Source organism: Grus americana, chromosome 1 (assembly GCF_028858705.1).
Source record: "Grus americana isolate bGruAme1 chromosome 1, bGruAme1.mat, whole genome shotgun sequence".
Lineage (NCBI taxonomy): Eukaryota > Metazoa > Chordata > Aves > Gruiformes > Gruidae > Grus > Grus americana.
This window is the reverse complement of record NC_072852.1, coordinates 144,707,706-144,731,723: the sequence shown is the minus strand read 5'-3', so window position 1 is coordinate 144,731,723 and position 24,018 is coordinate 144,707,706. Positions and strand designations below refer to the sequence as shown.

The 24,018-nt window shown below is 40.4% G+C and overlaps 1 protein-coding gene across 10 annotated transcripts in view; it reads left to right on the top strand.

Annotated features, from left to right (window-relative positions):
- Window positions 1-24,018, top strand: part of JADE3 (jade family PHD finger 3) — a 70,971-nt gene that overhangs the window by 35,765 nt on the left and 11,188 nt on the right. For all 10 annotated transcript variants that reach the window (XM_054838571.1, XM_054838523.1, XM_054838580.1 and 7 more), the window contains 5 exons: window positions 564-646; window positions 11,725-11,882; window positions 13,756-13,946; window positions 16,193-16,404; window positions 19,522-19,689. In XM_054838571.1, coding sequence (XP_054694546.1) covers window positions 564-646; window positions 11,725-11,882; window positions 13,756-13,946; window positions 16,193-16,404; window positions 19,522-19,689 — 812 coding nt within the window. The remainder of the gene's footprint in view (window positions 1-563; window positions 647-11,724; window positions 11,883-13,755; window positions 13,947-16,192; window positions 16,405-19,521; window positions 19,690-24,018) is intronic.

Sequence of the window (24,018 nt, the reverse complement as noted above, 5' to 3'; positions counted from 1 at the left end):
CCCCCATATGGTAGGGTCTTGTTTGTTCCTTATAAACCTGTGCCTATCTAATAACTCTGTACATAATGATGATTCATTGTCATATTCCTTGCAAGTCATTAATGTATCCTCTACTGAAATAACATTTTGCCCAGAAATGTCTAGACATCACACTAGGATTTTTTTGCATCTCTCATTGGCTTTAGTATCATTGCTTTGCTGGTGGGGTGGGTTTTTTTTTTTAGCACTTGCAAACTCTGTCCTTTGTTTTGCTCCTCCTTCCACTTTGTTAGGAAGGAAATGAAGGAAAGTGGTCTGCCTGCTTGTTTCTGTTTACTCATGCTTGTATTGAGCAGAGCAGAATGTAACCATAAACTCAATGTGCTGTGGTTTTACAAAGAATGAGTGGAACAGGAGGAGCTGTAATCAAGCCTACAGGCTGCCTAAGAGTTTTTTGCCCACGTCTTGTCAAAAAATTATGATAATTCAGGAGATTGGAGTGCCTTTTGTTTTACTGAAAAATTAAATGAATTGACATGAGCTATAATGGTCCTTTTTATGTCCTTTTTTTTTTTTTTTAACAGGTCCTTCCACTTCCTTTTCTTCTTGTTCTAAGTACAGGAGCAAGTCAAAAACACCAGCAAATGAACAAAAGAAACCTGCTGAGGTAAGAGCTAGGGTTAAAGATTGGTCGCTGGTAGTTTTTTGTCATGTAGTTTTCATGTTTCTAAGCCTTGAAATCGTGAGCTTTGAAATAGTGCCAGTGAGTCCTTTTGTTACCTGTCAAATTCTCCATGTAACTGTGTTTTCCCCACTGCGGAAGTATTATAGGAGCTCTGCTGTTTGATGTCCCAAAATGACTTATGGCATTTGCAGACAGTAACATGTAGTTCTTTCTTCCCCTGAAATTTAATCTCATTTTGAAATTGAAAAAGCTGGGATGATCTGATGATTTGAGAGCATACAGTCATAGAATTGTTTTGGTTGGAAAAGACCTTTAAGATCATCAAGTCCAACCATTAACCTAGCACTGCCAAGTCCACCACTAAACCATGTCCCTAACATCACATCTACGTGTCTTTTAAATACCCTCAGAGATGGTGACTGCCACTTCCCTGGGCAGCCTATTCCAGTGCTTGACAACCCTTTCGGTGAAGAAATTTTTCCTAATATCCAATCTAAACCTCCCTGGTGCAACTTGAGGCCATTTGTCTTTTCCTGTCACTTGTTTCTTGGGAGAAGAGACCCACACCCGCTTGGCTACAACCTCCTGTCAGGTAGTTGTAGAGAGTGATAAGGTCTCCCCTCAGCCTTCTTTTCTCCAGACTAAACTACCCCAGTTCCCTCAGCCGCTCCTCACAGGACTTGTGCTCTAGAGCCTTCACCAGCTTCGTTGCCCTTCTTTGGACACACTTCAGCACCTCAATGTGTCTTTCACAATAAAAATAAAACAGTGGGACACTTAAGTGGGCAGGATATATATGAACAGTGTTTACTCATCTTCTGCCACTTTCTCACTCTTGGCTCTTTACCTTCAGTAAAGCTTTTTTGCTCTGCCATCCCCATCTGTTAGGACCTCTACACCTGTCACCACTGTCACTGGATCTGTATTCACCAGTTGAATAAAACGGCATTTACGTACAATCCAGTGTTCAACTCCGTTGTATCAGCCATTTTCCTGGTAGCCCTTTCTGGGGAGGATTTGTTGGCTGCCTTCTCCAGAATTGATGCTTGCTTTCTGTCTTGGTTTTTGTCTGGGATAGAGTTAATTTTCACAAGAAGCGACACAGCCAGGACAGCTGACCCAAACCCGCCAAAGGGATATTCCATACCATATGATATCATGCTTAGTTTATAAGGGGGGAGCTGGCTCGGGAGGAGTTGCTGCTCAGGAATGGGCCGGGCGTCCGGTTCTGGGTGGTGGGCAAATTGCATTGTGAATCACCTGCTTTATATATTCTTTTATCAGTATTGTTGTTGTTATTTTCCTCTTCCTTCGCTGTCCAGGTAAACTGTCCTTATCTCAACCCACAAATTTTACCTTTTTCTTCTGATTGTCCTCCCTGTCCCACAGGGGGTGGGGAGGAGTGAATGAGCAGCCGTGTAGTGCTCAGCTGCCAGCTGGGGCTAAACCATGACACTTTCTTAAGGACTGAAGTCAGATAATAACTGCAAATGGGAGAAATATTTCTTGTAGCTAATTCCCCTTGCTTGCTATCCCATTCTCTCTGAGTCCTTCAACATGCTAGTATGACTGTTGATGCCTGAGGTTACTGAAAAAAAGCCTGACAAAACCCACTTTGCTTCTCTAGAATTTAAACCTGAGAGTTATGTCCCAGAAGTAATTTTGTGTACTATACCAGCAGCTTTTTACCTGCTTAGATACTATTTGAGAGGTTGCAAAAACTATATTGATTGTGGTCATACAGTAAAAGCTATTCAGCAAACATACTTCATGCTGCTTTTGTAAATGCTGTGAACTAGATAAGTTTGATTTGGTAAGAACAAGGTAAATGTTACAGAACATGTTCTTTCTTAGGAAGCTTAATTTTTATCACAAGTTAATTGAAGAAAACTCACCGATTCATTTCTAAAAGAGAATCTTGCATGAATGTTTCAATAAAAGCTAAATCGGCCAGAACTAGCTACACAGTGTCTTATTTACAGTCACCAAGAAGGTTAAGAAAAGCCTAGTATGCTTTTTATATTTAAAATGTTGGTCTGAGGATTATGGTTCTGTAAGAATTTTAATCTTAAAACAGCATGTGGCTACTGAGGTCTTGTAATTGTTGTTCATGTTTGTCTAGGCAGTAGCTTTGTTACTAGCCAAGTTGGGCAAGTGGGAACTGAAACACACATGCTGCCAGATTTGTTGCTGCTAACAACTAGACCTTGGTGCTAGTCCCTTACCCATCCGTTCTTCCTGCCCAGCCATCCAGCTTTCTTCTTTTGTCCCTTCCTCTTAGGGATTGTCCTATTACTATTGTCTTTGCCTTTGCTCCATGCTGTCTTTATGTGTGTATGTACATTACAAACAATAATTATGAAGATGTGGTCCATGTATATAGCATATAAGTGTGCTGGTTACATAACTTCTAGGAATTAAAATGAGCAGCGTTTTCAGTTCCTCCTCTTGAGATCATCTTTGCTACTTTCTACCTGTTCCAAGACAAAATTTTGAGCCCTTTAATGGTTGAAAATATGAAACTTTGAAGAACAAAATCTGGAATATACGCTTGGAATTAAAAAAATGTATTTCATAACATCATCCTTCCAGTAATACTGGCATCTTTTTGTCATCTTTCATTTAAGACTCCCCTCCTGGAAAAAAAAAGAGAAAAAAAATAAAAGAAGAAAAAAAGAAACCTTAGCATATGTCTTCTTCTGGAGCAGTGTCCCAAGTACAATATTTAAAACAACCCTGGGGGAAAAAAAAAGTCATCTGGGGAAGGAAAGGTGAAAGTAATAATCTCTACTGCTTGTGCGTAAGACTTTTGGCTATCCTTCCAGTTTTTTCTTTCTTTCTGCTAGAAGCAAGCACTCCTTCCAACTCCTTGAAAAGCATATGCTGGAGAGTGTATTACATGAAATGCTGTTGTCAGCAGAGCATTGAAATTGATTATTTATTCACCAAGTGGTGACAAGGGTGTAAAGCAAAGACTGAAAAGAGACCCCACCACACACCCTTCTGAAAATCATGTTGTAATTCTGCAAGTTTTTTGTAGTAGTAGTTGTCTAAGATCTATTAGATAGAAATTTAAAATTTCAGGCTGACAGCATCCCTTTAGCAAGGGCTCTCTCTAACAAGTTGGCGTTGCTCTCCTTTCATTCACCTCTGCTTGCCAGGCAGCAGGCTGTTTCTTGAGTTAGTGATGCAGAAAATCTAAAAGGTCAAAGCTATAAATAGCTGTTTGGGAATATTTTTGCTCATGGTCTTCATACATTAATTTTTCTTTCATGCTAGTAAGCCTGGCTTTCTCAATTAAATTGCATGTGGATACATAGGCTTTTTTCTACTTCCTCAACCATCTCCAGCCCAACCCAAGTACCTGCGTTCTCTCTCCAAATAAAAGCTCGGTTTTGGTACTGTGACCAACAAGCAAGTTAGCGTATCTGTCAGCTGCTTCACAGGACTTGTCTGTGTGTGCCGTGGTCCTCTATGGTCGCCTATGAAAAAATGACGAGTGGCTGCAGTTGAGGACTGCTCTGCCTTGAATTGCCTCCCAGGCACTTCAGAATTGAGGCAGGTACGGGGACAGCCTTCAATGGAGTGAGGTTGTCTGGTGTTACTGTGGGGCAAAGGGGTACAGTGGTAGAGTACAAATGTCAAAGCTCGTTCCCAGAGCCTGACTTACCCCAAGGGTTTACATCAAAGCAGAAGGGATGTTACTGGGTCAGACCCAGGGTCCACTTACCCCATTCTTCTCCTTGGAGAAGAAGGTGAGAACAAGGCAAGTCTGTAACGGCACTCCTTCAGACCATGGTGCTTCTCTGCATAATTTCAAAAGCAAGACTGTGGCTCTTGGTGCTCCCCTTTTGGATTGCAGTCTATCACAAACTACTGAAATGGTGATTTAAAAGTTCTGCTATCTGATTAGCTTTAGCATTTATTTTGAATAAATAAATTGTGTTAAGGTTACATGCACACCAGTTGTGTAAATCATAACAGTTTTTCAGACCTTTTTGATGATGTTGGCTACATGCCATTCGTGGTGTTGCCCCTCACGGATTTAAACCTAGACAGAAGGGGCTTGCGGGCCTAAGCAGTAGGCTGTGAGGGAGTAGCAGGGTAGGAGGCATTTGGATGTCTGGCTCAGTATGAAGCCTGTGCTTTGCAGTTTCCTGTCTCTGTGGAAGCTGCAGTAGAAAATGATGGCAGAGTAGCTGGAATCATTTTTGCAAGGAAAACCTATTAGCTAGATCGTCCTAAATGATTGACCATTTCTTTTCCCTTAGGCTAGTGGGGTCACAAAAGAGCTTAAGAGATCTTTATGACACTCAAGCTTATATATATATATTTTTTTCAAATCCTCTCTCCCCCTTGAAACTATAAAGGAGGTAAGTTAGAATTGCGCTTTTTTTTTTAACCCTTCCCATATAAGATGACAGTATTTTGCCTCTATTTACTAATGGGGTTTTGAATCTCACAGCAATAGTAGTTTTTAATCCCTCATTGCTGGTAGTGACAGCTGTGTTATCATGTGAAATGTAGCTTGTCTTCCACAAGTAAATGGTCTGCTTTAATTACTTGGTAGTGAAACTTCTTTAGAGGCATTTAACTGCCACATAAATTTTAGTTCTTGATCCTGAGGAGCACCCTGTAAGACTAGACTCTTGGCAGAAAATGAATTCTTTTTGCAGTTTGAAAGCAGTCAGTTTTGTTCTGTGAATGAATGGGCAACATGGTTAAATCATACTGCTTTGCATGTACCATGCATAATGGCATAGGAGGCTGGCACCTTTATGCGTGTGCTTACCTTAGAAAATTCTGAATTCACTTGGGCATCTGTACAGGCTTCTCAAGACCTCTGGTGAACGACTGTGCCTTATGCATTTCAATAAGCTGCTTTTTAGCCTGCTTGTGTTTGTTGATTTAAAAAAAAATACAATACTTTTAGGCAAGTCACAGGTGCTAACTCATTGGTTATTTTTATGATCTGATTTTAGCCATCTCAGGCTATTTGAACTCTTTAGCAAGAGGTGACACAAATGCATAAGGACATGGAAAAGCTTGCTTGTGCAAAGGTTGAGCTATTTTACCTCTGGAAGTGAACGAGCAGGTGTAACAGTAAAGTATGAATGGTTTGGAAACAGCAGAGCTAGAGCTTCGGTCCTGCATGTCCTTGTGATGGAAGAAATGGGGAGGAAAGGTGGGGGGGGAATGAATGAGGACAAAAGTTAGGAAAGCTGTAGCAATTAAAAGAATATCCTTTCCATGCATGATGTAATTAGACTGAAGCTCATCTGCTACAGGAAGTTGTTGAGACTGAGAATTAAACAAGATTAAAAAAGGAATTGGACAGATGATAACGAGTACAGATTTTTCTATGTATCTGTATATATTAATACCATTTAAAAAGCTGATTGTTAGGATTAGTCCCAAAATCTGAATCTTGTGTCTGATTAGCAACCAGAAGGAAACCTGACATGTTCTTGCACATTCTTCTGGCTCGTGAGATACTGTCAGAGACATGATGTTAGGTAGGGTTGATTTAGTATCTGATTTCCTGGCTCTTCCTATACATGCTTGTAAAGGAGGCTAGGAAGATTCATGGCAACTTAAAAGAAAAGTACAATATTTCATTTGCTTGAGTCCTGGATAATCCATAAAAATAGTTTTAGGGGTTAGGAGTTCGAACATTAGGATTTACTGCAGTGCATGTCCAAATTGTGTGGATGTTTGAGTCCTACAAATTTAGTGCTACACTTATTTCTTTCTGTCCCAGCTTTTTTAATATCTTAAGTTTTTCAATCCAGTCAGCATGCATGCCTGGAACTGTAGCTTCATTTCCATTTAAAAATTATGTTGCCTTTTATTTACTTTGCTACAAAAAAAGCCCCCAAACAAGCAAAAAAATCCACCCTGTCTTGAGTCTCCAGACTCCTCTATAATAAAATGCCTTAATTCAGAAATTTCATGCCCAGATTGCAATGTATTAACAAGAAAAATTCTGCCTCTCCAGGATGAGCCCACCAAATTTTGTCCTTAGGGCTTCATCTTCCATAAATGGGCAGTCTTTTGCACATACCGTGAAACATGTATACATAAACTATCTATGCTCAGATACTATGTGGCTATATTACACTTGTAATAGGTCATATTACAATTTGGATTTTATTTTATTATTTACAAGGTGATTTTAGGTGTAAAATGCTGCTTTGTAAGTGTGTTTAAATTTTGCTGAGAGCGTTGTACTTGAGAACTGCAATAGTAGAGTAAGCTTTAATGCGTATGGGTGCTTATGGGAATAAAAAGTTACTAGATCCTTTCAAAGGTGAATAAAAAGACATGATTTGACCCCAAATATGATGAAAAACTCTTGTGTAATTTACTTTACAGAAAGTGCCTACTGAGTTTGAGTGTTTGGCATCTGGAATTTCAAAGTTGGCCTTTGAGATGGGTTGTGAAGGAGACCAAAAATCCAGGAAAATACTAGCTGTTTCAGCTTTGTCCGGTTAGAGAAGATACTGGCCCTCATTCCACACTCTTTTCTGTGAAAGATTTCTGGCAGTATACTCTTGGAGGGGACAGGACGGGACATAGTATTCCCTCCTGCCTTTTAAAAGTGGCCGCTCTGTGTTTCTAGGGCAGTGGGTCTTCTGACTCCCTAAGTGGTGGGCGTGAGGAACAGAAACACGTGTTGCTGACTTAATACAGGCTGTGCTGGGCACAGGGGAAAGCCTTAGGACTGAAGCAATTAGATATGATCCAGCAGAAATATCGCTTTGATTGTAACAACAGAGCAGTGAACCCATAATTTACTTAAATCTTGGAGGTGTGGTTCCCAGTTGTGGCCTAGGCAACTGTGACAAGCTGCGTACCCTTGTTGGGGTTTGTAAGCGAGTGGACAAAGTAACTGAAAGCTCAGAGAGTGTAACAAGAAGACATAGGGTTTCTTTCCATTTTTAAGAGATGACACAATCCATTTGTTTTCCTTCACGCATGCATTTGGGAAAGACAAGGTGAATGAGCAATGGCATCAGTCAACTTTAGTACCTTGCAGAGAGGTATTGGAAAAGGTATCTGACTTTTTTTTCTCGACTTTTTTTTTTTTAATGTAGTTTTAGGTTTGCAATGGTCATGAACAAAAGGTGCCTGACAGTCTGTGCATATCTGATGTTTGAATTGTTCAGTGAAGATGGGGTTTGTAGAAGGCTGTTGTATTGTTCAAGACCCGCTCTTTGTGTTTGATGCTAATAGCTTACTGTATTTCTCTATAGTGTTACTTGTATCCTCCCTGATACCTTTAGTGCATAAGGATACTTCACACAAAATAGTGTTCTTTGTTTCACAGGCTTGATTTATTCACAGAGTAAGCACAGAAGGGTCCTGTGAGGAAAATTATATATTGAATTTTCATAGAGCACTTCCAGGGGAGTTTGGGTTAAAGTCATAGACAGCTTTTGGTGAAGCATTTATAAACGGATTCCAAGAAGTTAATTTTCCTTGGACATACTCTTCTAACATCATTTCCAAATAGGACTCAGAAGTCTGAAAAACAAATAAAACATATGAACCATATATTTCCTTCCACGGCTCTGTGATATCTTTATTGCTTGATGTGTTAGTGCTGTGGGGGGAGCAGAGCATCCTTATTTCTGGAAATCTTTTGTAGAATTCAGCTTTTAAAGGCTTTAGAGACAGCAGTGCATCTCTGCAGAGGTGACTAGGAAGTTCTCATTGCCTCAGCAAATCCAGGCAGACTTTTACTGTAGAGCAAAAAGCTAATCTTGACCAAAGAACAAGGTCTCCTCTTCTAGATTTAAGCCCCAACTCTAAAGTGTGAAATAATTAGTAGTTTCTCAACAAAACACTTAAGATGATGATGATGATGACATAAGCAAACACATTTTTCAAAACATGTTTTTTGAAAACATGTCTGCACTGTTTTCAGCTGAAACTAAAAATTCCTGGTAGCAAAATGAAATGGCAAGTTCAGACCAAGCAGTGTTATATGGTAAACAGGGCTAAAACTCATCTCTTCTGTCATGTTTTCATTTGCTAAAACTACTTTTTTCTTTTTCTTTTTTTTTTTTTTTAAATCCCACTGTCACACAGTAACTTCTGTGAATGCTTACAGCAGTGGGGAATTTCCTATTTCTGTGTGTACGGACCTGGCTCCACTAGCTGCCGTTGGTTGTCGTTCAGCTCTGTGAGGCCGTTCTCTATCATAGTAAAAGCACGCAGCGCTAGGCTAAGTCTGCTCTTGAGGAGTGATGTGTCCGGATGGGAATACCTTGTTAGCCTAGACCTGGCATGCTTATTTTTCAGCTGTCCTTAATATGTATGATATTAGCGATGATATTAAAATAGAGTTGAAGGGTTGTGGTTTAGGTATGGTAAGAAGTAGAACTGCTTTTGGGTGACTGAAAGATGACTATTGCACTTCATAGGCTAACTGTGGAAGTGAAGGTGGTCCTTGCCCAGAGGAGAGTATGTGCTGTGGAGTGGACTTAGCTTTAGGGATACATTTATGGACACATATGGATACTAGCTTTATGGATACAGTTAGCAAAGCAGCTGCATTGTTTTTTTTAATGTGTCCAAAAAGAAACAACCACAAGGAAAAGCTAGCTATCTAAATCCTGAAGGCATGTGTCTGCTCTTTGTTGAGTTGGCTTAGTTCATAGCCTTGAGGCTGACTACTGAAGCAAAATTTACTTCATTTGTCGGAAAACTCTCTTTGGGTCCCCTGGGTGTTCTGGTTTATTTCCACAACAAAAGGAAATACAGAGTGAGTGATCAAGGCATGTGTTCTCATACCTTATCCTCTGAGACAATTTCACTGTTGGAAGACCCTGCTTGGCCACGTATGAAGAAATGAAGAATGATGAGAGCTAGAGATTGTAATGATTCCAAGCGTCTGCAGGAAACAATTGCACTGTTATCACAAGTATGAATAGACAATTCTTAGGAAGTCTTGGTCAAGTTTTGGGGTTCCTTAAGGTTTCAACAGTTATGTTAGTATTGGTTAAATCTTTGACCTTCAGTGGTACTTCTATTGTAAATTTTAGAAATCTGAAGCAGAGAACTTAATATTGCAGCGAGATGATGGTGTGGTCAGTACTGTACAACAGTCAAAAAAACAACAACAAAGTTGATGCTCCAGGGTATTGGTGCTCTAAAAATAGAGATGATATAGTTCGCATTCATCTTCTGATCATCCATTATGTATTTGCTGCTAAGCAATGTAGTTAGGATACTGATGCCTTTAATAGCATTTTTCATCTAATGTTTAAAAAATAGTGGGCTTGATATGAAGCACTCTACTTCTATATTCTGTCAGTGGCTTCAAAGGTAGTTTGCAAAGCACTTACTTCAGATAAGTTTTGAGGAATATCTTTTCTGATAATTAAACCAGTCATTGCACTTCTCATTTATTGGATTATTTTTTCCTTCTAGAGTTTGTTGGAATTGTGCCATGTTAGCGTTTCTCATAATCCTGGTTCTGTACCTGTAACACAGAAAATGAAAATGCCTTTTAAGCAGCATAAATCATTTTGCATTTTATTTTTGGTGTGTATGTGTACTGCTTGGAAAAAAAAAATGGATGCTTGCAGTCTTAATGCTTTCACTCATCATTCAGATTTGAATACAGACCTGTTAGGTACCTGAGGAATTTTACACAGAAGACAGCAGTGAACAGTCTGGTCTGAACCAAAACAGATAACACATCAGTAGCAAATAAGAGAGCCTTGAGTCTGTGGGTTTGAGTTCCCCTCAGTCAGCTTGCTCTGCTGGCAGCCCACATGAGATGCAGTTATAGGACATAATGAAGTACCACTGATGTTCCAGGTCACCGGTAGCCTATTTCAATACCTGTTTTTAGTACAGAGCCTTTTTTAATAATGTGTACTTGATTTCCAAGAACAGCTGAGAATTTTTGTAGTAGGCATAACCGGTCTGGTGCTGTCAAATTGAAAAGGGTACACAAAGATATTTGGCTTGGAGATATTTTATTACTCTTCTGGCTATAAAACTGAATTAGTAAGAAGAGAGTTCAACCTGCCGCAGCTTATTGCAGGGATATTTTCCGTTTCATTTTATTGCCCTTTGAGGATTTGATTTCTCATTATGTTAATACAGCTAATTAGTTGTGATGTCTCCCTAACACCAAGCCACAGTCACTGTTTTGCTTCTATGAATGTTAAACTGGTGCACTGTAGCAGTGGAGAAAAAAACCCACACATAATGCCTTGTATTTAAATTGTATGCACCTGTATTTGACAGGCACTGACATTAAGTAAGTTTTGACATGACTGATGGTCGTGGCTGTATGCTCCTAAAAACTTAATTGTCTTGAGCCAAGAGCTGAATGTTATCGCTGTCTGGTTTGTCACTGATGGGTTTGCTTTGTTTCATGATGGCATGTTTCATTGTATAGGTTTGCTAAAGGATGCTGAGGCTGGGCTGATTGCATCACTGTGCCTGCATTGCTGGGATTCAGGCACAGAGCAACATGGGTCTCATGTTTCAGCAAAGGCAGCTGTTCATCTTTGATCCCTGAGATCCCAACCAGTAAAACTTCAAGTGGCTTTAATAAATGAACAAGTGCCTATACATCAATTTTGCCATGGTAACTGTTCATAGCCCATGATGAATATGACAGTTCAAAGTAGCTAAACTGAGTGAAGGAAAAAGGATATGCTACCTTATATCTTAGTTGGGATAAAGCCTGCAGCCTGGCAAGTAAAATAAGCTGTTTGAAAGTGATATTGTGAGGAGTCTTAAATCAGGTGCAGGCCTCCTTTCCCCTCTCCCTGGTCGCCTATAACAGCCTTCTTCCTTCTGATTAGCCTTTGGGCAGTAGCATGGTTTTGAGTTGGCATAAACTTCTTGTCATACTGCATCTGATACGCTGAGAGTTAATAATCTAGGTAATTTCAACCTGACTTGTTTGTGTGTTGGTATTCATAAAAATTATTAAGGTAGATGCATTGTTTCAGTGTAGATTAAGAAAAATACCTACTGCTTCCTTTAATGCAACACTCTCAAGCCACTCTTTTCCCTGGCGTTTCTTGCAGGTGTTCCGCAAGGATCTCATTAGTGCCATGAAACTACCAGATTCTCACCATGTCAACCCTGATGAATATTATATCTTTGCGGACACATGGAAACAAGAATGGGAGAAAGGGGTTCAAGTTCCAGCCAGCCCAGAAACTATTCCACAGCCTTCTCTCAGGTAATGGTGATCAGAAGCAGATCACCTGCACAAAATGTCAACTTAGAGAAGATAGTCTCTCAAAAATAGGTTGTCTAAATGCAGTCAGCTTTTCTCTGTTATTATATGTAAATCTCCAATGCAGCAGCCTTCAGGCATGTTCTTAAACCGAACAAGTACCAATTTGGAAAACATTTCTGTGGCACTTCAGTCCAGAACTGTTTCTGTCTGTATACTGTTATAGTATCTATATTGTGAGTTTAAAAAGGGGGTCTCTCTTCCTGAGTCACGCTTTGCTATGAATTAAAAACTCTTTTCTCATTTGAGTATGGTGAGTTTAATAAATTAAAAATAAACCCAAATCTTATACATGTTACTTGAAAGGCTTCCCTATAAAGTGTGATGATATAGAGCAGTAGGCACACAGTAGTTACTGACACCTGATGAAGTTGCTCACTTGTTCATATAATTTAATTTTTGTTGCCAAAGCTTTAACCCTTTCTGCCTTCTCTTGCCACAAATAGCTGCTTAACATTATAGAAGTTCAGTGATCTCAGTTTCAGGAGATAGATAAATAACCTTTTGTTCTCTTATGCTGTGCTTAGACTAGGAAAACATAACACTGTAGTCCTGCAGCCATTCCTGGTGAAAACAGAGCGTGTTTCAACATAGAAATGTTATTGCCAGTGTGGTCTTCGAGACGAAGATAAATGAATTGTCCGGTGAAAGCGCTGATACCAGCATAATTTAATTTCCACTGGGGCTATTGTCAGTACCAAGTTATTAAAAATAAATATATTGCATCTCATACCAGCAGTATTACATTAGAGGGAAAAATTGCTATAGATTTGGCTGGACCAGAGAAAAGAAAAGCTCACAAGGGAACGAGAGTTAAAAATGAGCAAGGCGAAGGGGGAGGAAGAACGGCTGAACAACGTTGTTTGTGGTAACATTAACGACCCACATTGTCCAGTAAAAACTATGTGGGATACTGCTTGACTGCCGCCTGCTCCTTCTTTACTCCTCTTGCCTTATTTCCCACAGCTTTTCTTTTCTCCTTGTCCTGTGGAGGTTTAGCTCTAGAAAGCATGCAGAGCTGCTCACACATGGCACTGTTCCACTCGGTATCTCCCTGGCTTCCTTTCACATGCAGGGCCTCTTTCATTGAATTCAGAGAAAGTTTTGCTTTATCTAGCTCAGGTCAGTCTTTCCATTTTCATAGGCTAGTGTACTAATCAAACACTGAGTTTTATCTCTTAAGATAATTGAAAGATTGAAAACACCAATATTTTTATCCCTTGCTTCCTGGATGATTTTTAGCTGGGTTTTTTTTTCCCTTTACATTTTTGCTTGGCATCAGGGTGGTTCTTACATAACAAAAGTAATAATTTGTAACATGGATAAAGTGTCCCTTACAAAATAAGGGTAGACTGTTTATCCCAAACGAAGAGCAAGCATTTCTCCCACACACACACTGCAGTAGAATAAATTAAGCTTTTGTGAAAAAGCTGGTATTTTCAAGAAATCAGTTGGCAAGGTTTCCTTCTATCATTTAAGAAGAATATAGAACAAAGATTGTAAGGGGTTTTGTGCATAATACTTTCTGTGGGTTTCAAAAACACTTGCATCATCGCACTAGTAGCATTTGTTAAATTGAAAATGATATGCACAGGCTTACATGTTAAAAAGGGTTTTGTATATGTAGCAAACCATAGCACATTTTGTGTGAAGAAATGACATTTACAAAATCCTGTTTCCCTAGCCTGGCTACATGTACCGGCTAGTTTAAAATCTGTGAAATGCTAGGTTTCTTCGCACTTGTAGCAAATGTTTCATGTCTTTCAAGGATGGGTCTTGAAAAGCTGTAACTCTGTATTTCTTTTTTTCACTCTAGGGTTGTAGCAGAAAAGGTAAAAGAAGTACTGTATACACGACCCAGAAAATACATCCACTGTTCCAGCCAAGAGCCCACAGAACCAGGTTACATCAACATTTTGGAACTGGCAGAATCTGTGTGTCGCTATGACTTGGATGACATGGACATCTTTTGGCTTCAGGAGCTAAATGAAGAGCTTACAGAAATGGGTAATTTCACAACATGTTCTAATGTTAAAGCAGCAGTTAATCTCTGCTGTTTGAGTTGTAGTCTGCTGTGTGAGATCTCTTAAAGATTGCTGAATGAAAATTGAATGGAAATGCTAAGAAAAATGGGAGGTAAATATGCTTAAAATAATGACTTGCTCGATCTGTTAATGTTTTGCGTTTTACCTGTTGTGCCTAAAAACTTCTTCCAAAATCATGTGCGACTTCTGCAGACTGAGGCAGGAGAGAAAAAGCCCACACCAGGTGGAATTAATTTTAGGACTTCAAAAGTTAAAAAATTTGTGTAGAAAAAGCAGATGTTTCCATTTCTTAAACTTGAACATATTATTGCTACAAATTCAGAGTTCTGAGGAGCTTGCATGCTGGGTTCTTAACAGAGTAATTAAGTTTCACATGTTAGCCCATTTAAAACTAGCCGAGTAAACTTTCTTTTTTCCATGCAAGTTGTGGGTGTAGCAGGCTGTTCAGGGGCGGTGAGCTGTGGAAAATAATCTTGGAATTATCACTGGAATAACTGAGTTGTGGTGGAACAGCCGATGTGGCTGGCCTTCTTCCATGGATGATTGCAGGTCCTTTAGGAAGGACAAGTGGGCAAAAGAGGGAGATATTTGACATCTCCTGGATTTGTTGTTTACAAACAAGGAAGAACCTGTAGGGATGTGATAATCGATGGTGGCATTGGCCGTAGTAGCCATGAAGTAGTCATGACTGAGATCCTGAGGGGACTGAGGAAAGGAAGTAGCCTTCTGGTCCCAGGCTTCCGGAGAGCAGGTTTCTACTTATTTGGGTAAATGGTAGGTGGTATTTGGGAGGCAGCTCTGAAGAGTGGAACTGCTGAAGAGAGCTAGCAGGACTGTGAGGACAGTCTCCTCCAAGCACAAGAAAGAACCATGCAGACATTCAGGAAAACAAGTAGATGTGTCAAGACACCAGCTTGCTGAAGGAGGGAACTCATGACTGAGCTCCAGTGCCAAAGGATGTATGTAAGAGGTAGAAATAAGGACAAGCTTTCCCAGGCATACAGGGATACTGTTAGCAAAACCAAAGCTTTTCTGGGGGACACATCTCCATCCATGGACATTTTCAAGATCTGACTAGACATATCTCTTCAGCAACAACCTTGTCTGGATTCACTGTTGACTCTGCTTGGAGCCAGGGATTAGTCTGGAGCCCTCTGAAGGTCGCTTCCCACTGGAATGATTCTGTAATGCTTTTCATTCAGGAAGTGAGAAAATATCCGGGCATGGGAGAGAACAGTTTAATAGTAGAAGACACTTTGTATCAGCAGTCATTTATCTTTTCCATCTCCCTGTTTATCAGTTGCAACAAGGGATCCAAATTAGTAGCCATATTTTTGTGCATAATCCAGCAGTTAAAATGTTACCCTTCGCTATTAATGTTATAAGAATATCCCAACCTTTGAAGGTCTGCGTAAATAGTGAACTATGGGCAGCAGCAGCATTTTTGACTAAGGATTTTGAGAAGAGTCAGTTTGGAGATTTCTTGCAGCTGTGAACATCATAGGGTTTCTTATGCAGTGTATGTCCTGCAGCTGCAAGGTGAGGGCCAGTCTCATAGCAAATCCTTTTTAGATGGTTCTGCTTACACTAAGTCTGATTAGTGGTAAGTGTATATAGCATGTGTAGAGTTCAAGTGAACACACAGCATGAATTGCTAGCACTATATTTTATTATTATTTTATTTTTAAAAATCCAACAAAACAATAAAACCACTTTTCGTATCCATTGTGCTGGGTGGTGGCAACTTCTTTATTCTCATAAGATATAAAGTGTTCTTGATAAGTCTTATTTCCTAGGGAATTAGTCTTCAGAAGAACATTGCGTGTGTTTGTGGATGTCATTAGTGTTTCTTAAAGTGATGGAGGTGGAGGGAGGGTCATATGGGAGCAGCTAGCAATTACACAAACTGCTGTCTGTCTTTTATGCTGTAGTGTCTTCTTCAAGGTGCAGTCTTGTGTTTTATGTACAACTTGAACTACTACTGGAGTAGAAGTTTTACTTGTATTTATAAGATAATGCTACAATTAGCCAGTGAGTGAAAAAGGTTTTCTATTTTTTTTATTTTATTTTTTAATATGTGTGATGAAAGAGAAGACGCTATGTCTACTGTTTTAGCTGCTAGAAGTCGTCGTCCTCTCTTCCTGCGTCTCGGACTTGATCTGAGGCACTGACTGCCCTCTAATTCCCTTTCCCTATTCTTTGTTGCAGGATGCGGGCCCCTGGATGAAAACACAATGGAAAAGACAATTGAAGTGCTGGAGCGGCACTGTCATGAGAACATGAATCACGCTATTGAGACTGAAGAAGGATTGGGTATTGAATACGATGAAGATGTCATCTGTGATGTGTGCCGGTCCCCTGACAGTGAAGATGGGAATGACATGGTGTTTTGTGACAAGTGTAATATCTGTGTCCATCAGGTTAGTGCCTGCAGAAATGCTGACACTGTCCTGTGGCCTTAGTTTACCTTGGCAAGTGTGGAATTTGAACTAGTATTAAATGTTAATTGGAGAGCTTTGTGATTTTCTAGGTATGAAGGGTGGTGCAATACTGTCATGGTTTAACCTGGCAGGCGGATAAAACAACCATACAGCCATTCCTTCCCCCTGCCCCCAGTGGGATGGGGGAGAGAATTGAGAAGAAAAATGGAGAACTTGTGGATTGAGATAAAAACAATTTATTAGGACAGAAAAGGAAGAGGATAATGATAAAAGAATATACAAAACAAGTGATGCACAGCACAGTTGCTCACCGCCTGGAACTGAGGCTCAGCTAGTTCCTGAGCTGCGCCACCTCCTGGCCAACTCCTCCTGTTATATATGGAGCATGACATCACATGGTATGGAATATCTCTTTGGTCAGTTTGGGTCAGCTGTCCTGGCTGTGTCCCCTCCCAGCTTCTTGGGCACCCCCCACCTTCTCCTTGGCAGGGCAGTATGAGAAGCTGGAAAAGTCCTTGACTGCTTGGCAACAACTAAAACATCAGTGTGTTTATCAACATTATTCTCATCCTAAATCCAAAACACAGCACTATACCAGCTGCTAGGAAGAAAATTAACTCAAAGCTGAAACCAGAACAAATACTAAATTGAAGTTTTGTACCCTGACAGTTAGAGTAGATTCAGTGGCCTAGCATGGTAAATATGTGGACATCTACAGTCTAATAGAAACACGAAGCGTGTTCTTGGGACTTGCAAGTACTTCCTCTGTGACCATAAACAATTTTTCCCCTATTATTAAACCTGATTTTGAAGATAAACAGGGCAAGAAATGCTGGCTTGCCCTATACGTGAAGAATCTAAAGGTCTTTTGTTTTAGAGCTGGGGTTTTTCCTCCTTGACCAATTAGTCAATTGGCCAGACATGAGCTGTCCAAATTTAGCCATCTGAAACCACATGTAGGCACTTGAACAGACTGATCTTTTTTAGAAGGCATAAGCACCTGCAATAACGTGCTTTCGGTCTGAATGTTGTTCACGTTTATAGTGTTTCAGATGTAGCCAAGACTTTGTTCTGACTAAGCTCAGCATAGTCAGGCAGAGGTATCCTTATAATCAAAAAAGCAATATGAATCCTTTCATTTCTGTGTCCCCTGTTCTGGAAGGAGTTTTTGCTATAAATTAAAAAGAGACTGAGAAGGTTTTTTAAAAAATGTGTTTTTGTACCAACTGCAAGTAATACTCAAAAAACATATCTGGCTGAAAAAGGACCTGTCATCTCCCTGCTTGCAGTGGGCTGGCTTCCAGCCCGGCTGCTTTCCTGATCTGATTCACCGCGTGAAGCAGCCACGTGAGCCTGAGTGCCAGTAATGCGGCCAGTGACAGGAATACGGCCGGCAGCTGGGCCGCCTGCTTCGGCCCCTGCTTGTGCCTTTTGAAAAGTAATGATGAATTTGCAGTTGGAGGCTCGTGGTTGCCTGCTGACAGCTGAGCTTGAGTTGATGGCCTGCTGCCTCTTTCCTCCTCACCCTTCCCCATGCCAGACCTGGCTGAGCTAGAGCTAATCCTAACAACAACAACAAAAAATCATTCTGTTTCTAAGCTGAATCGGCCCTGGTTCACCACGTAACCGCAGGTCTGTTTGCAGTCACACAGTTTGGAGGTGATGGGGAGGAGGATGCAAGAGATTTCTTCCTCCAGGTGCCCTAATCGTGCCAGCTCAAAAACATTGTGAAGTTCCTGGTTTAGTAGTCTAGGCCTCCTCCACTCATTAGTTGGATTAAATTAGAAAATAGTTTCCTAAAATTTCACCTAAATGTGACCTTAGGTATAATGCCTCTTCTGCACTAGTAATAGAAAGAATGCTGGTGGGAATGTGCCACATAAAAGGGGGGGGGAAAAAAACCTCTTGTAAATTTAGATTACAGCTCCCCCTGTTGGGTTTTTACAACAGTCGTCACATCAAAATAGCATTTAGGTTAGTCAGTCTTGGTGTTTTCATAATGCAAGATTTAATTTAGGAAAGTCTCTGGCTCTACAGGCCTGTGCTATGTTTTATGGTGTCACTTCATATTAAATACTAAGATCTTATAATCAGAGGGGTGGGAAGGCAAGTGTGGGATTTTACACTAGTTTTGAATCTGAAAGACTGGTTATAGCTAATGACCCTGTTCTGGTGAGGCTTTCAGTGTTACTACTCTTGGAGACAGTGTTAGGAATGGTGGGATTACCTCTGAAAGTCACCCTTTTGATAAAGCTTTTATTTGGAGCAGTTGAGTGAAATTAGATCTTGGTGGCAGCCAACGGTTTCAGATACACTCAGCTTTAATACACGTGTGTGTAATGTACAACAGGATATATCTAGATATGTGTGTAGTTAGCCGTTAAGAACTGCTAGGAATTTGAATCAGAAAGCAGACTAGTTTTTTTTCTTTTTCCTTTTTGTTTCTAATTCTCAAACCTAGCAAAACTTAAGAAATTTCTCATTTTCTGAGGGGTTAAGTGCAATACTGAGGAAATAAGCGTAAAACCCAGCACCTCATAATTTCAGTATATGCTGTGATTTTGGTGCAATATCATACAAATATTTAAAGTAACAAACAATTCACAGAACTGTAACCACAAAGGTAATTTAATGTTGCAGGAAATGGTCTTCAGTCAAACAGCTCATATCCTTTCACATCTAAATAGAATTACATTAGAATGTAAAGTTGTTAGTGGTAGGAAATTGTGATTTTAAAAAGGATTAGATGCAGAAGCTAATTTAAAGAAATGTCTGGGGTTTGCTTCAGAAATTTAAAAGTCGCTAAAAGGAAGAACGAAGGTTCTTAACACCAGTGGTGGTGTGCAATCACAATGGATATGTTTTACATTATAAACAAGTAATACCAGCACATGTTTTAAAAAGAAGCCAGAATAAAAAGACTTTAGAGGCTGTTTATCTCTTTGATCATTTGACTTGTTTTAAGGTAAAGAGAGAAGGATTAAGTAAAGGCCGGGCTGTGCCTTTAGTATTTGAAAGCTTTGGTCCATATAAATATTAATACTTGTGTGTGAAATCATATCAGCGCAATGTTCTCAGTACCTGTTTTTCTCCAAGGCATGCTATGGAATCTTAAAAGTACCCGAAGGGAGCTGGCTGTGTCGCACCTGTGTCCTGGGAATACATCCTCAGTGCCTCCTGTGTCCCAAAAGAGGAGGTGCCATGAAAGCTACCAGGACAGGGACCAAGTGGGCACATGTGAGCTGTGCTCTATGGATTCCAGAGGTAAAACTTGATTTCTGCCACCTTCTTTTGTATTGTAGACTACTCCCCTCTCTGTCCTCCTCCTCCTTGTTCCCTCTTCTGCCTTTTTATGTTTTCATGATTTAAGGTATCTCTCTGGCTTAATACCAGACTTTACCCTGATGAGTCTGCATAGTCTGTGAGGACTGGGAAAGAGTCCAACTTATGTTCCGTTGATTAATCACTTTGTCCCCTCCATTTACTCAGCAGTCACTTCTTGGTGTCATTATGGTATCTGAGTGTCCCACTATGTCAGCTAGCGTTCACTGTACAACTGCAGCTTCATTGTCTCTCTTATTTTCTGATGAATTTGTGTGCTCAGTTAGGTGTATAATTTGCATGCATACCCCCACTTTTTTATTTATTTTTTTAAAAGTAGCCCCCCCCATTGCATTATTTGTGTAGGATGGATTCTAAGATTTGTAGTTAAGGGGGTTTTTTAACTAATTTTTTTTCTGAATGATGGGGAGATGAGGCTTCTTATCTTCTTATTTTCTATGTTATATTTTATAAGTAAAGACTTTCTTGATATATCTATGTATACATATATGGCAAGTTTAATAATGAAGCTTTACACTTCCTCTACTTTGAATCAAGCTTAACATTACATTATAGTTCTGTAAATTGGAATGCTTACTTGTGTATAGGTGGGGTTTGTGTTTAATTTTTTACTTGGAATGTTTCTCTTTTTCTGGTAAGATCCACAGATCCATTACGGTGGGTGGTTTAATGTGAGGCGGTAGCCAGATATGTTGGCACCATGACATCAAGGGGATGAATGCCTTATTTTCTGAACGTGTTGCCCAAGCACAGACAGGTCTCACATTTGCAAAACTTTGAGGAAGATGTTAAGATTCTGGGTTTAGTTGGGGTTTTTTTAACATAGCAGCCAGATGAGATGTGTAATTCCTAGCTCTGTCTCAGGCATATATCTGCTTTTCAAGGAGTTTGTCTTTGCAGCTGCACTTTCCTTTCAGGCTTGCTTGTAGTTGCTTCTCCTCCTGTACTTATGAAGTGTCTTGGCTGGAAGCTCTCCTGGCTCCGAGCAGACTGCTTTTCCTAAGAGATCCTTTCTGTATGTGGTTGCCTTGATGCCTTCGCCAGCAGAAGAGGAACTGGCAGGTCTGGGAACCAGGTGACAGCAGGGCAGGGAGCACGCTGCTCTCCCACCTGCCCACCTCCCTCTGTCTGAGGGAGAGAAGCTGCTGGGGGAACACCCAGGTGGGAGAGCTCAAATCTGGCTGCTGCCACAGCCCATTCAGTGGCTCCAGGCTCTCCAAGCCTCGAGCACCTCCTCGCTTCCACATCAAAAAAAAAGGAAACACTGAGACCAGAAAACCTATACCAAGTGTTTTGAAATGCAAGGTTCTTCTCTGCCTTAGATAACCTGTTACAGTTACGTACTCCCTCAATCAGTGTGGTGGTATCTGAAGCAGAAAGTTATTTTTCCTTCCTACAACTGGAAGGGTATCAAATTAACTATCCTTAGCTGCTGTTGCGAGTGGCCGTGCTCCAGCTACTTGTGCGGATGGTTGTGCACTCGTGCAGCTGCTGGTGGCAGGGGAGCAGGGGACAGCAGGGTGACAAGATGGCAGCTCATGTGCATAACAGTTGCAGATAAGAGGCTTCAACGGCCCGTTATCTTCACTCTCTCCTACTCTTAAAACTTCTTCAGAGTACAGCAGTCAAAATGTAACCTGATACAAGGTGGAGAAATAACAGAAAAAACAGCTACATCTTATGGCAGATGGATCATTTCTGCCTTGGGATGGGAGGTTTTGGGGAATGAAAAGGTTGCCCTCTCTGGTCTCTGGATCCCTTGTGAGCAGCAAAGTTCAAACAGACTTTGCCTTGACTCCTCTCTTTGAATATCAGAAACATGCAAGCGGCATGAGGCCAGTATAAATAAATCACACCTGACTCTGTAAGTGCCTCTTTGTGCTTTTACAAAGCAGGGTAATATAAACAGGCAGCATTACAAGCTGAATGGACAGTATTTCCAACATAAATGTTTCCTGACCTTATGAGTCCCCTCTGGGGAAGAAGCAGGGAGAGCATTAAAAGAGGCAGAGAGAAACAGGGAGAAGGCCTGTGAATTCCCACCTCCTGCTGGGAAGCACAGTGGAAAGCTCGTATTACTCAATCTCCAGAAAAATTCACTGAAGATTCTGGTTTCTTTTTGAAAGGAATATAGACAACCTGACAAGTTGATATAATCTCTTAATTCCCAAAGGAAGTCTTGCCTCTTAGTGTAGCGGTAACTGGGATGAGAATTGCAGTCAATCTTTATACAATATTGTTTCAGAAATACGTGTGCAACTTGTAACCAGCTCTGCTTTGAGCAAGGTCAAGTTAGGTTGATGAAAAGCTCTTTCATTTTGGAAGCAAAAAACTACATTTGATGATGTTTCAGGGTGCTGGACGTGACTTTGTGGAACCATTCAAGTGTTTCAGGGACAGCTTTGTCACTTTGCCACCAATTTATAGGAAGGCCACAACAGAGTAAAATTGTTTGTCATCTCTACCTGATGAGGGCATTACATATTGCCTGCCTATTCTTCTTCTCTGGTAAAACCTGGACCCTCTCTGAAGCATCTCACTATCTTCCTAATGAAGACTTCTTGAAATGCCGTGCAGCGGGTTGACCTCAGTATATGCCAGAAGATGTCGCTTGCAGTTGAGGGGCCAGAGGTGAAGTACTATAACAAATATAAGTCTTACTAGACTCAATTTATGCCATTAACTCATGAACTGCTTATCAATTTTTTTAAATGTGGAAATGATGAACCAAGTAATCTCTTGCAAAGCTGTCTCTTCCACCTACTGAAATGCTCCTTGGAGCAATGCAATGGTAGGGAGAGAGGAACAAAAATACTCAGTTTGAGCTTAGCAACTATGACTCTCGGACTTGATCAACTGACCACTGCTATCTTTGGATAAGTCCACCTCACAGAGGAGGTCTGCTGAAGCAAAGCATTTCCTCCTCAAGGATTAAGCAGATTTTAAAATGAGTATGTGCATCAAGTGATTGTTGATATACCCCCAAATGGAAGCTAGGAAATTCAGCTTAGGCTACTGGCTCTTGTAAAGTCAATTGTTTAATTATCACGTTAAACTAGTTCATATAACCTGGGTTTCCTTAGGAGAGTCTTATTATGGAGGTAATCTGTGAAAACTACTGTAGCATAATGCTCGTAAAGTTTTCTAGGGGAAAAAAAAATTGCTCTTTAAATCTCAGCTTTAACCCATTTCTTAAGGAATCAGCTTTATTCTGGCCTCACAGTGCCACAGAGCATGACCTAGGAACCTCCTTCCTTTGAATTCTTAGATCTGACGTGTTTGAGAAGAGGCCCCAGTCCCACCACTGGAAATACGCATCTGCTCTGTTCAGATGAATTCTTCATAGAAAGTGTGGAGACCTTCCTAGCTAGAATCAGCATTGTATTTCTGCTTCAGGCAGGTAGCCCTCCAAAGCACACAACTGCTAAATTCAAAAAGTGCTGTGTAAGCATCAAAATCCAAGCTTTTGAAGACTGGTAGTCTTGGAACGGAACAGTTCTTTCACTGAAATCTTCTGCCACGTGCCATTCTTATACTGACCCAGTTCTGCATGTTGGTCATTCAGAGCTGGCCAATGTTTTGTTTCTGCCCTTGGATAGATCTAGTCTGTCAGGAGTGGCTCGGGGATGCCTATGGAGATAATTTATGTCTGTTTTGTTGTCCAAATTATGGAGGACAGTCCTTGTTTCCCAGTGTGGACAACAGGCAGCTGAGAAATTTCTATCACAATGGATATGTGGACATTAGTATAACAAAGAATAGGAAAAGGTATCCTGTGCTTATCTGAATTTTTTTCTTTCTTTTAGTATTAATATCCATAATCTGGTCTACCAGAGAGAAATGGATCATCCAGACTAAGTATGTGAAAACTGGCACAAGAGAATATACCGTGCTTTGCAGTAAGAGAAGTTTGTTGTGTTCTTTCTCAAATTATGCTTGATACAATCTGTAGTTAGGAAAGTGTATTAGAATCACCTCTTGCGTTGGGAGTGCTCAGTGGAGAGGCAGAGCTGGGAAGTGAGGCTTTCCCTGGCTGCTGACTGATAGATCTGGTTCTGCCCAAGATTGTGAGCTGGCAGAAGTAGCTATTGTAGCAGATCTGTGGATCTTAAAGAAGGAACTTTTCAGGTAAGTATGAGTAAGTGTTCCTATTTTGTTCTGAGTAGTTTGTATTTTGGTACTTTTTAAGTTAGACCTGTTAAAGCAGCACAGAAGAAAAACAAAACAACCCAACCTAAAACAGCAGAATGA